The following is a 13,330-nucleotide window of genomic DNA, read 5'->3' as shown; positions in this document are numbered from 1 at the left end:
GAGCCAAGTTATGAACTTTGAAACCGCCGAGGCTATGTGGCTGTCCTTGGAAGCTCTTAATGCCAAAGAGAGCAATCTTTCCAGGGTTTATGAATTATATACAGAACTTTTTGGCTTTAAAAGGGGTAATAGAACTGTGACAAACTACTATAGTTCTGTTTTGAGTATCTGGCAAGAAATTAATGTCGTTCATCCTTTTACTACGGATAAAAGTGAACTTCGAAAACAACGGAGTCAACTCCTAATGGTGAAATTTCTAGATGGATTGGGTGCTGAATTTGACAACATAAAGGCACAAATTTTGGCCCCAGATGAAATACCTAACCTCTCTACTACCTTTAATAGGGTACATAAAGCGGGTGAAGCTACTGCCCTTAATACATCGACTACAACATCTAATTCTATTGACACATCCAAGAACGTGCAAGGGCTGGTAGAGGCAGAGGTAGAGATAATTCTGGCAGAGGAGGACGAGGCCGAAGAGATGGTAAATATGAGTGCAAGTGTGTTCGTTGTGGATGCACCAATCAGTACTCAGATAGATGTTGGGAAAATTTTGGGAAGCTTGTGTGGGAAAATGCTAGTACACATGAAGGTACAACACCATGGTCTGAAAGTACAATCCCACCTGGTGCTCCAGATGAATTACAGAAATTGATCCAACTACAACAACAGATCTTACAGCAGCAATAACAGATTTCTCAACGTATGGCACAACTATTTATTCCCTCTACATCCTTGGCACATACGACTCCTACTATAGGCATGTTTGCACTCTCAATGTCTTATTCCTCATCTTGGGTTTTTTATTCCGGTTCTACAAAACACATGTTAGGTATGTCCTCTCTATTTTTTTATTTCAAAGAGTTTGTTCTCGTTAAGCATGTTAATCTTGCTGATGGGTCAGTTTCACCAGTACATGCAGTGGGAAATGTTACCCTTGCACCTTTTCTTTCACCTCAATCTGCACCGTTAGTTCCAAAATTTTCTTTAAATCTGTTGTTTGTCAGTCAGGATGCTAAGTCTGTGAATTTTTTTCTCACATTTTACCCTACTCATTGTGTGTTTTAAGATCTCGTGACGAGGAAGATGATTGGTTTCGCTCATGAGAGTGGATCATACTATCTGGACAGCCACAATCCAGATAGTACTTTACATGGCCTAACACAGCTGATTCACCTCTTTAGTGGCATCTCAGACTTGGTCATCCATCTCCAGCAAAATTAATTCAAGTAGTTCCAAATCTTCCTTCTAGTATTACTTTCTAATGCGAGTCATATCAACTGGGCAAGCATCACCGGAGCTCTTTTCTTGTTTCATCTCGTAAAACTAGTAAACCTTTTAAGCTCGTCCACTCAAATGTCTGGGGTCCTTGTCCTATGACTGGTCGGTTTGGTCATAGGTATTTTATTTCCTTTATTAATGATTTCAGTAAATGAACTTGAAAATTTTTCTCATGCGAGAAAAATCTGAAGCTTTTGATGTCTTTCAACTATTTTTTAATGAAATAAAGAACGAGTTTGCAACTTCTATCCATATATGTCGTACAAACAATGGTCTTGAGTTTATGAATCATAAATTTGGTTCTTTCTGTCACTCACAAAGAATCATTAACCAAACTTCTTGTGTGTTTGCTCCGCAACAAAATGGAGTTGTTGAACGCAAGAAACGTCATTTATTTGAAGTAGCTCGTACTATGCTGATTCACATGAATGTACCTAAGACTTATTGCGGTGATGTTATTCTTACTACAAGTTTTCTGATAAATAGAATGTCGACTTCCATTCTTGATGGCATTCAGATTGTTTTACCTACAACACCTTTGTTTCCAGTGACACATCAGGTCTTTGGGTATGAATGTTTTGCACATGTTTTTTTATAAGTCAAAGGATAAGTTGTCTCCACGGTCTATCAAGTGTGTCTTTCTATGGTATTCTTGAACAAAGAAAGGTTACAAATGCTATTATCCATATATGAGAAAACATTTGTTTCTGCTGATGTTAGCTTTTTTGAGGATGTTTCCTTCTTTGAATCTTCTACATTTGAATCGGTTCCACCTGAACCCTCTATACCTATTCCCGTTATTCCTCTTCCAATTGATGAATGTGCTCCAACTTCACGAGATGCTCCTACTAAATAACAACTGTAAGTATCCCAGCGCCGACAACAACCTTCTCATTCTGATCCAAACCCCCTACTCACATCCGACCATGACTCTTCATCGTCTCCTGATCCTAAGGTAAGTGATCTACGCTTTCCTATTGCCCTTCGGAAATGTGTTCATAAAGGTACCCGCCATCCTTTATCTCATTTGTCTTCTTCCATTCCTTGTTTAATAACGCTTAAGAACCTGCCCTTGGGAGGGGAACAACAGCTGGAAACGGCTGCTAATACCCCGTAGGCTGAGGAACAAAAGGAGGAATCCGCCCGAGGAGGGGCTCGCGTCTGATTAGCTAGTTGGTGAGGCAATAGCTTACCAAGGCGATGATCAGTAGCTGGTCCGAGAGGATGATCAGCCACACTGGGACTGAGACACGGCCCAGACTCACCCAAGTTCCATAGCTTTGCATCCGCTATCCCGATCATGATTTTCCTACCCCCATAGGTAAAGGAAAGGTCCTTCCCTTTTGGGCCGGTTGAGGGCGAGGAGGGATTCGAACCCCCGACACCGTGGTTCGTAGCCACGTGCTCTAATCCTCTGAGCTACAGGCCCCACCCCGTCTCCACTGGATCTGTTCCCGGGAGTACCCTCAAAAAGGAACCTTTCCTCTCCTCAGCCATTTCGGGTTAAGAAGATGTGAAAGCGCGTTTCTCTCTATAAGAACAGTGCGTTCCGAGGTGTGAAGTGGGAGAGAGGGGATGTCATAATTGGGGTTTTGAATAAGACGACCTTTTCATTTTTTTCTTTTTTTCTTTTTTACTATTGTAAGTTTGCTTTATCCATCTCCACTCCACTTGCACTATTCTTTCTTCAATGCAGGAGGCCTTATTGCAACGTCATCGGAAGAATGTCATGGATGTTGAGATGGAAGCATTAACAGATAGGACTTGGGAGTTATGTGACTTACCTCCAGGTGTTGTTGTAGTTGGATGTCAATGGGTTTATACTATTAAATATAACTCAGATAGATTAGTTGAACGGTATAAGGTTCGTCTTGTTGCAAAAGGGTATATACAAACATTTGGGGTGGATGTTTTTTAGACTTTTCTCCAGTTGTTCGCATGTCCTCTGTTCGTATAATTATTTATATTGTAGTCCATCATAGCTGGTCTCTATTCTACCTAGATATTAAAAACGCCTTCTTATATGGTGCCCTTCAGGAAAAAGTCTACAAGGAGCAACTTCCAAGTTATGTTGCTCAGGAGAAGACACATACGGTATGTTGACTAAAGAAGGTTCTTTATGGCTTAAAACAGAGTCCGCAAGGTTGGTTTTAAAATTTTAGCAAAGTGGTTATATCCATGGGATTTGGTAGAACCCATTGTGATCACTCATTATTTATTCTGAAATGATCATATGGAATTATTATCTTACTGGTATATGTAGATAATATCATTCTATCTAGGAGTGATAGATCAGGTATTAAAATAGTCAAATCCCAGTTGGCGAATCACTTTCAGACTAAGGATTGGGTCAGTAGAAATATTTTCTAGGTATTGAGGTATTGAGAAGCAAAGAAGGAACAACAGTGACTCAGAGGAAATATGCTACTAATATGCTTCAACAATATGGTCTTTTGGGGGCTAAACCGACGAATACACCTATGGAAGTAGGACTTGATCTTCACGATGATCAAAGTCCAAAACTAAAAGATAAAACAATGTATCGAAGTCTAGTTGGCAAACTCATCTATGCTACAATTACTAGACCAGATATTTCATTTGTAGTGAGTGTAGTGAGCCAGTGCATGTCAATCCACAAAAAATTCACCTAGAGGCTGCACAAAGAATCTTGAGATATCTAAAGGGAGCACTATGAAAAGGTCTCCTTTTCAAACCTAATAATCACTTGAAGGTTGAAGCTTTCTCTGATGCTGATTATGTAGGTTCCAAGCTTGATAGGAAATCAACCACTGGATACAGTGTATTTTTGGGATGAAATTTAGTCAGCTAGAAAAGTAAAAAACAGAATGTTGTTGCTTGTTCCAATGCAGAATCAGAATATAGAGCAATGGCCCACAGTGTCAATGAACTAATGTGGATAAAATCTATTGTTCAGGAGTTTGGCCTCGATCAACAAGATCCTATGACTATGTATTATGATAACCTAGCAGCAATGTTCATTGCAAATAATCCAGTCTTTCATGAAAGAACAAAACATATAGATGTAGATTTTCACTTCATCCGAGATGCAACAATGAAGAAAGAAGTAACTACTCCTATGTTCGGTCTGGTGATCAACTCGGTGATATCCTAACTAAAGCACTGGGAAAGTGTGAATTCCTGAATTTCTGCGGCAAGGTGGGATCGTTCAAAATATACTCTCTAGCTTGAGGGGGAGTGTTGAAAAACAACAACAGGGGTATTTTGGTCATTTTACCTAGTTGTTATTTATATTTCTTGATGTAATCTTATTCTACACGTCAAACTATGTTTAAGGACCAAATTTCATGTAAAGAGGACACGTAGAATAAGATATACAAAGAATAGCGTTTTCACACCAAATGGCTTTTCGTATTGGATTAATCGTGTATATATATATGTGTGTGTGTGTGTGTGTGTGTGTGTGTGTGTGTGTGTGTGTGTGTGTGTGTGTGTGTGTGTATCACTTATTAGCAGGTTGAATGAACCTTGTTAAGGTAATACTAGAGGTACAAGAGTTGGTTAAAAGCACAAAAACAACATACCTTGAGAGTAATTGTGCCTCTATCTTTCTTATCTTTGATTTTTACCATATCAAGTGAAGGCATCACCCTCAACTCAACCTCTTTTGTTGTTTCAGGCTGCAAATCAATTAAAGGTAATTTTGCAATACCAAGCCTCTTATCTTGCGTGATGTCTTTGTCATAAACCTGCATTAAGAATGGAAAGACAAAGGCTCAGGGATTTCTTGTGACAAAATTGCGCAAAAAATCAGCTCTTGTTTGCAGTTCAGTGTACATTAAAATCTCATTAGTTGGTCAAAATATGTATCCATATAAATTGAAGAAAGAAAGAACTTAAACTATGGAGCTAAAAGACATAGGATGAGACCTCAACGATGAGAGATTGTGTCTCCTTGTCTTCAGCAATCACCTCAAATGTTTCATTCCATACAGGATTCAGGTTATTGTCAACAACTTTTGTTTTAACTTTGAACTGCGGCCGGATATAAATGACAGCATAAGGATCAGATTTACCGATCATTTCCTTATTTTTCAAAGAGGTTGCCTTCACCACAGTCACTAAGAGCATTCCCTGTGGTTTAAGCTCTAATTCGCTGCAGCAAAAATATAAGCTCATTAAATTATTGAATGAAAAATAATTTTCAGCAAGACTTTACTGGAAACACACACTAAATCAACAGTAAACTAATTGTAACACTTAGTTCCCAATTTGTGAGACTTACTAAGACAGAACAACCACTTTCTTGAAAGAACATCATGCGGTAATGATGATAAGCAAGCCATATTCATCGGTAGAACTGACACATTCATCAAATTTAGCAATATTAATGAGGTTTTAATTTTAGGCAAACACTTCATACCATTTTTATTTTTATTTTAAAATAGATGCTGATTTTTATTAAGAGAAAGCTCAATCGAGCAGATTACAAGTGGGGAAGCCTTCCCAAACAATGAGAGATTGCTGGGAGGTTCCAAATTTTGCCAATTTATCAGCCAAAGAATTGGCTGATCAAGGAACGAGGTACCAATTACAATGAATAAATTACACAATGTTAGCAATACAATCAGTGATAGGTCGGTGGCACCAAGGGGGGAAGTTATCTTTTGAGTACCAGCTGATGATAGTCTTAGAATCTCCTTTAATAAACAGCTTGCCATGGAGACGCTCTTTGAAGATTTGAAGGCCGAATAGAAGAGCACTCACTTCATACCATTTAAAGATATGAACAATTAAATATATATTTTTTTTTGTTTTTAAACAAGAAAGGCCGACTCTGAATAGATCCACAACCAAGCATTAGGGCAAAATTTAGTTTAAGCTATTGAGTTTGATGTCATTCCTTGCAGTATCAAAACAAATCCGGTGGACCTTTACTATTTTTATACATAATGAGGGCCCACAAATGTGGGATGGGGCTGTGTTGAGAAAAAATGCCACAACAATTGTGGAGTGAACCACAACCTAGAATAAACCTGTTCACTTTCAACAGTTACTCAATGTTACTAGTCATTTTTTAATTTATTTTTTTTAATAAGTTCAAATTATTTAAATATATCTGTTTAAATTTAATTTTTAAAAATTGTTAAAATAAAAGTCTAGGGGTATTTTGGTCAGTTCCCATATTTTCCACATTACATTTTTCTCTTATAATATGGCTATTATATAGAGAATGTCTTATTTTATTTCTAGTTCATTCAATTTAGATATGTATTTTAGGAGATGTAATTTTGAGTATTGAGGGACATTTTTGTCCTTTTATGAAAAAAAATTAAATGATGCTGAATTTTATTAAATCAAAAGCTCAAACGAGCAGATTACAAGGGGGGAGATCCCATACAATGAGAGATTTATGGGAGGTTATGAATTTAGCCAATTTACTAGCCTAGGAATTGGTTAATCTAGGAAAGAGATTCCAATTACATCTTTTTATAAATTTTCACCTAAACCCTGATTATAAAGAAATTAGACGGGTTTTTTTGGCTCGGATTCCAAGGCAGCTCTAATACCAAATGTTAAGCACTTAGCCAATACTACCCAAAAGATCGGCCTGGTAGGTAGCGGAAAACCAAGTACTTAACTCCAAGATCATAACAATACTCCCACCATTATGAACCGACATCCACGACGGCCAACTCTAGTGACCCGGACCGCCTTTTTGCGCTACACAAGTCTCTAGGTCGCCCCCTCCAGGATTCGAACTCGTAACCGCGGTATAGCTCTGATATCAAATGTTATGGTCCCAAATCTGACACATGGATTTGTAGGGAGGAAGAAGAGAAAGACAAAAATCAAGCCAAAGGGAAGCTTGAAAAACCTAGGTTCGTTAAGGAGAACGCACACCCCTGAGCTCGTTGAGGACAACTCAAAACCTTGTTTAACCTAAATCAATGCTTCTCTCTCATTACTCTTACCCCTTAAATAGGGTTCACCCTCACAAGGTTTAAGATAAAATATTACAAAAATACCCCTATAAATGAAATATTTCAAAAATGCCCCTGTGGCCTATTAATTCTTTAACTGAAATAAAATAAAGTAAACTAAATAAAAAATTAAAATAATAATGTTATTGCATGCATAACATTACACACACACACCCCCCCCCCCGTGGAAGAAAGAGCTTGTCCTCAAGCTCGAAGGTAGGGTATGCTTGCCCTTGCCGACATCTCCATCCGTTCTCAAGTATCAACCGCAATATCTGTGTCAGCCCTTTGGACTACAAAACTGGAGCATCCAACCAGAGAAGCAATTTTTTTTTTTTTTTGACACTGCTAGCTTCACTTGATGTAGCATACCCCAATACGGATAAGCAATCAAACAACAAGTTGAACGATCACCTGCGCCAAATTGGTAACTTCTGCTTCGACATTAATAGCCTTTGTGGGAGCTGCCCCAGTAGTTGCCTCATTGGCAAAAAACAGCATGTCCCCGATAACCTCAATCTTTGGACCCAGTCCATGTTCAGCAAATTGCCCAACATACTCGATGAAAGTATCATGGCCATAAGCACTGAGCATGATATCAAGATATCATCGGGGTCTACTACTTTGTCAAGATCCACCAATTCAAGGTTGCACCTTTGGTGAAACTTCTCGCCCATATCAAGAACATATGCACACCCCCACTCATCCCTGAATCCAGCTGGACACTGACATTTACTGCCCTCAGCCTCCTGACAAGCTGAGAAGGAATGTCCATCTTGAGTAGCATGCCAACAGCCTCCATTGTTTAGCTTGCATCGTCCAGGCCCACTTGCTTCACCATGGCTATAACCATCCCCCTTGAACTGCACTCCTTCTACCAAGGGACGCTCACAAACTCTACCATGGAATGTGTCCTTGCAAGCTGTTATATTCACAATTTTATCTCGCCAACAACCCCCATTGATGCTCAGGCATTCATTTTTCTGAATATCATCACTCAAACAAACAGGTTCAGTAGTTTCCTCAAAACCAGCACAAATAGCCTTCAGTACAGCACCTTTCTCTAACTTCCCTTGATACCGTCGATTATGCATAACAAGTGTAGACAGTATGGTAACATCTCCCCTGGATCCCTTACCAACTTGAGCATCTTGCTCTTTTGCCAGCACAGGATTGTCAGCATCAGCATTTGAGTCGCCCATGCAATTCTCAATTTTCATATTGTCAAGTCCAAGAGATTTGATAACTGTATCTGCACATTCCCTGTTGTAATTTTTTTTCCTTCATACGGCACCTTATTTGAAAGTCTGTCACATTCAGTTCTGCGTTGTCATCATCATAACTTTCCATACTGTAAAAAAGCTTGACTATTGCATTTTGCACTATGCCAATCACAGATTGACCAACTTCAGCACCTGCTAATGTAAGATTTCCTGCGAGTGGTTCAAGTGCCACCCCCGAAGCATAAGCACTAGATTCAGCACCACTGGAATCATACTTCCCTTTTCCAGCACTCTGGGTTAGTGCCTTGATTGCATGCAAATAGCCATCTGCATCCTCAAGAAGCACCTCGGCTGGGCTGGCTAGCAGCAGTGTATGCTGGATTGACAACAGCCTTGTTTGCTTGGCTTGCTGGCAGCAGTGTATGCTGGACTGCCACAGCAGCCTTGTTTGCTTGGCTGGCTGCCTGCACTGGTTTCAGCAGTGCCACTGGTGGCTGCACTATTTGCTGCTGTGCCACAGCAGCAGCACAAAACAATTTGTGGAAGAACCTAAGTGCTGCCAAACCAGCAGCTTCCTCCTGTCTCCTCTCCCTCCCAACCCAATTTGCATTCATATTAATCAATCCATTGGATACAAAAACATTAGATTTAAAACCCATTCTGTATCGTGTAATTATGTATCAACCTGCCCAAGAAAAAATGGGTGGGGCACAGATAGGAAGGACACAAGACAACCAGTCCATACATGGCAAGCCTCGTTGGTGTGATGGAGATGGACTTCTGTACAGAAAGTTATGAACCAGAAAATGTTTCGATAGAAATCTTGCATAACCACCATAATGACAACCGTTCTTGCAAACAAAACTAATAGCATCAGTATACAACCACCCAAAAAAAATTTATCTCCAGTTTTTCCCACGTTGGCTACCTTCTCAAATTCAGAACTCCCACTGACATGAAAATTGTCCATGAACAGGGACCAAGCAGCATCACACCTATCATCCAAAAACAGAGATACAACGAATTCAAATTGACAATGAACAGACGCATCGGTACTGTTCTCATTAATAGAAAAATAAATCATCACCCATAGAAATTTTGTGTTTTCCATTCCCGGAATCCCAAAAAAATTCCCCTCTTGCGTTTCGGACCCAAAATCCGGGATTCCATAAAATTGTCTTTGTTTCTTTGCTTCACGGAACAATTTCAACGCCATTGGAGAGGAATTATGTAAAACATAAAGGGATTCGAGAAAAGAGAAAACGAAATTTGGAGAAATTCGTCGCAGGAGTTTACCCCAAAATTTTTGAAAGTTCATTTTCCGCTGTGCTGCCGAGACCGAGAGTGAGGTTGAGAGGGAGAGTGAGAGCTGTTGTCCGAAAGCCAAATCCCACCGAAATTTTGTCCGACGGAGTCTCCTCTTTCTCCTATGGCGAACAGCAGCCCTTTGGGGCTTCGCCGCTTGTGTCCTGGTCGAAACAGTAGCCGAAAAATTTTCCTTCTCCAATTCGGGACGGAGTGTTGCTTGCCGTGAACAGGGATGGTTTGATTTCGGAATTTCTGGGTCCCATTGCCCTGCTCAGGATTTTTGCGCATGACGTCCCTGCTCGAAGATTTCCATTGTCCCCAATTTCAGAATTGAGGTTGCACCCAAATCGTCCAGTGCCGACGATTTCGGAATTTCTCCTGTTCGGATTTTTATTACGTCCCGTGAGAACGGTTTTTTCGAAGTTGAATGCAAAGCAGGATTTTTCGACGAAGGTTGTGTTGAATACCCTTCCGATTTCGGAATTTCTGAGTTCCCGCCATCTGAATTCCATGCCTAGGATGACACTGGAAATTTTCACGTCTCCTATTTTGGGAGACGTTTTTCATCCCATGAGAAAGGTTTGTTGCTTTCCATGAGAAGGGTCCCTGTGCGGGACTTTTGCTCCACATCCCTTCACTCTGCGGCCCCTTCATGCATCGCTGCCATTACCTTTTCGATTCTGTGGAGTTTCTGGTTCATACTTGGGATTAGATACAACTTTTGCATGATCTGAGCGAGCCTTCTATTGGTTTCTGCGTGCGCCTTCAGCCCGTTGATCACGAACTCTTAACTCCTCATTGCTGGAATTCCCTATGTTACGCAGCTCTGATACAAAGTTGTTATGGTCCCGGATCTGACACATGGATTCATAGGGAGGAAGAAGAGAAAGACGAAAATCAAGCCAAAGGGAAGCTTGAAAACCCTAGGTTCGTTAAGGAGAACACACACCCCTGAGCTCATTGAAGAGAACTCAAAACCCTGTTTAACCTAAATCAATGCTTCTTTCTCATTACTCTTACCCCTTAAATAGGGTTCACCCTTACAAGGTTTAAGATAAAATATTACAAAAATACCCCTATAAATGAACTATTCCAAAAATGCCCCTGTGGCCTATTAATTCTTTAACTGAAATAAAATAAAGTAAATTAAAGAAAACAATTAAAATAATAATGTTATTGCATGCATAACAACAGCAAAGTTGCTCCTCTTCTATAACTCTTTTTCTCTTCTATTTTCTCCCTAAATCACATATTTTTCATGGTATCAGACTTGTAACGCAAGTCTTGGGCATGGTATCTTGTTGCCATTTCCAACAATCTCCTTGAAGGTTTTTCCCAAATTTCTAGACTGGTAGGGTAAAAATTCCAATTTTTCATTTTTTCTGCTTATCTTAGCCTATTGGCTAATGATTACTACTTCTATTTGATTGATTGTTGGGATTTAGAAGTGTTTGATGATCCCAATGAAATTTCTCAAATTTGTTTGTGTCATCATCCATATAGCCTACATCATCCTGGTTTCTTGCAATTAGGTAACTCTTGCATCAATTTATGGTCTCAATTGCTGAAATTGATCATTATTGGTTCGAAATTGAATGAATTGGGTGTTAAATTGCCCAAATTGAGTTCGGTGTGGGGCCCACTAGACTGTGCAAGAATAGAAATTTGGGAAAAGTGTTTCCCTTTGGTTAATTGACGCTCTAGTGTACTGAGTTGTGGTATTTGGTGATATTTAAGTACTGATTCCAGCACATGGGTTGTTGTCCAAAAGATTGTTGAGAGCTTAGATGTGAAATTCTCTCACTCTATTCAGATAACTACGATCCGATTGAATGGATCAAATTATGTAAACTGGTCCAGATCAGGTTTTACGTATTTGAGGGCCAGAAGAATGGCAAAATATATAACTGATGATCCCTTGGTGCCTGTTACTGAAGATTGGGTTGCAGAAAATAATTTAGTAATGACCCGGTTGGTCAATAATATGGAATCCAGATTTAGTGAACAGATTTTGGGTTACAATACTGCTAAGGCAATGTGGAGTACCTTGGCTTCTATTTTGTCTCAAGAGAGTAATTTGTCCAGGATCTATGAGTTATATATGAAATTCTTAAATATGAAAAGTGGAGGTAGATCAGTGACAAATTATTTCATTGAGATGAGGGGAGTACTATAGGAGATTAGTTCAGTGGGGAGTACTATAGGAGATTTATACATTTCATCCTTTTACTACAGATGTTGAAGAAAGAAAATCATATTTAAGTAGCCCGATTTTTGGATGGTTTGGGGCCTGAGTATGATGCTATTAGAGCCCAACTATTGGTCAATGAAGATGTGACCACCCTTGAGCAAGCATTTAACAAAGTTCTACGAGCTGAAGGTGCAATTGTAAATAAGAATAAGTCGGGTGGAGCTCTCTCAGAAGCAGCTGCTCTTAACCTTCAGTCTTCTACTGGTAAGCCTGATGGTCAGTGTTGAATTTAGGACCCCATGATTAGAACCTCAAGCAAGATAAGAGAGGGAAGTCATGTAAAGAAGGGAGAAAGACATAAGTAGACATGTTTACTTTGACTAATTACACCCTTGTGCCATCTTTATGAGATATACCTTATTTACAATCATGTCACCCCTCTTGGACGTGTGGGCCTTCTCCATACTCGTGTGGACTTGGGCCCATCTTCTAACAGTCAGTTCATGGTGGTAATAATAGAGGTAGAGATCACTCTTACCCATGACCATGGCCGAAATAATTTGGGGGGGGGGGGGGGGGGGGGATCGGCAATATGTTCATTGTGGTAGGACTAATCATATTTCGTAGAAATACTGCGAAAATTTTGGTAAGCCTACCTGGGCCAACTCTATAGTCATAGATAAGGATGCCTCCTCACACACTGGATCCTATGAGAAAATGCAGCAATTATTATAGCGAATGGATCTACTGACTACTTCAACTACTGCTTCTCAGACTACCAAGACTCCTTCCTCAGCAAGTGCCATGATGGCCTATACAAGTATGAATGCATTGAATGTGTCTCATTCCCCCCTCTTGGATCATTGATCTGGAGCCTCTACACACATGTCATATGTGCCCTCCCTATTTCAGTCCATTATTCCATCTCATTCATATCGTCGAGTTACTTTAGCTGATAAATCCACCTCTCCCATTCAGGGGAAGGGTACAGTTCACACTACTCCACAAATATCCTTAGATTCTATTTTATTTGTACCAAAGTTTCCAGTAATCTTTTGTCTGTGAGTCATATAACTAAACTCTTAAACTATTTAGTAACCTTTTATCTTACTTCTTGTGTTTTCCAAGACTTGCAGACGAAGAGGACGATTAATTCAATACATGAGAAGGGAGGGTTCTACATGTTGGATGATGTATCCGTTTCTCGAGTTATAGCTATCACTACTGTAGATTCTTCTTACTTGTGGCATCTGCACTTGGGACATCCCTCACTAACTAAGTTGTGTTAAACTTTTCCTTCTTTGTCAACTGATATTTCATTTGATTGTGAACCCTATCAACTAGGAAACCATCATCGCTCC

The 13,330-nt window shown here is 39.7% G+C and overlaps 1 protein-coding gene across 3 annotated transcripts in view; it reads right to left on the bottom strand.

The window, feature by feature from the left end:
• LOC137939035 (calcium-dependent lipid-binding protein-like) overlaps positions 1–13,330 on the bottom strand; it is a 58,894-nt gene that overhangs the window by 4,491 nt on the left and 41,073 nt on the right. For all 3 annotated transcript variants that reach the window (XM_068784202.1, XM_068784204.1, XM_068784203.1), the window contains 2 exons: positions 5,194–5,419; positions 4,848–5,012 (listed from right to left, as the gene is read on the bottom strand). In XM_068784202.1, coding sequence (XP_068640303.1) covers positions 4,848–5,012; positions 5,194–5,419 — 391 coding nt within the window. The remainder of the gene's footprint in view (positions 1–4,847; positions 5,013–5,193; positions 5,420–13,330) is intronic.

Source organism: Aristolochia californica, unplaced genomic scaffold (assembly GCF_029961685.1).
Source record: "Aristolochia californica isolate CCGP_79_NKW_82.1479 unplaced genomic scaffold, dmAriCali1.0.hap1 SCAF_8, whole genome shotgun sequence".
In the NCBI taxonomy this organism is placed as follows: Eukaryota; Viridiplantae; Streptophyta; class Magnoliopsida; order Piperales; family Aristolochiaceae; genus Aristolochia; species Aristolochia californica.
The sequence above is the reverse complement of the archived record's forward strand: the minus strand, read 5'-3'. Positions and strand labels throughout refer to the sequence as shown.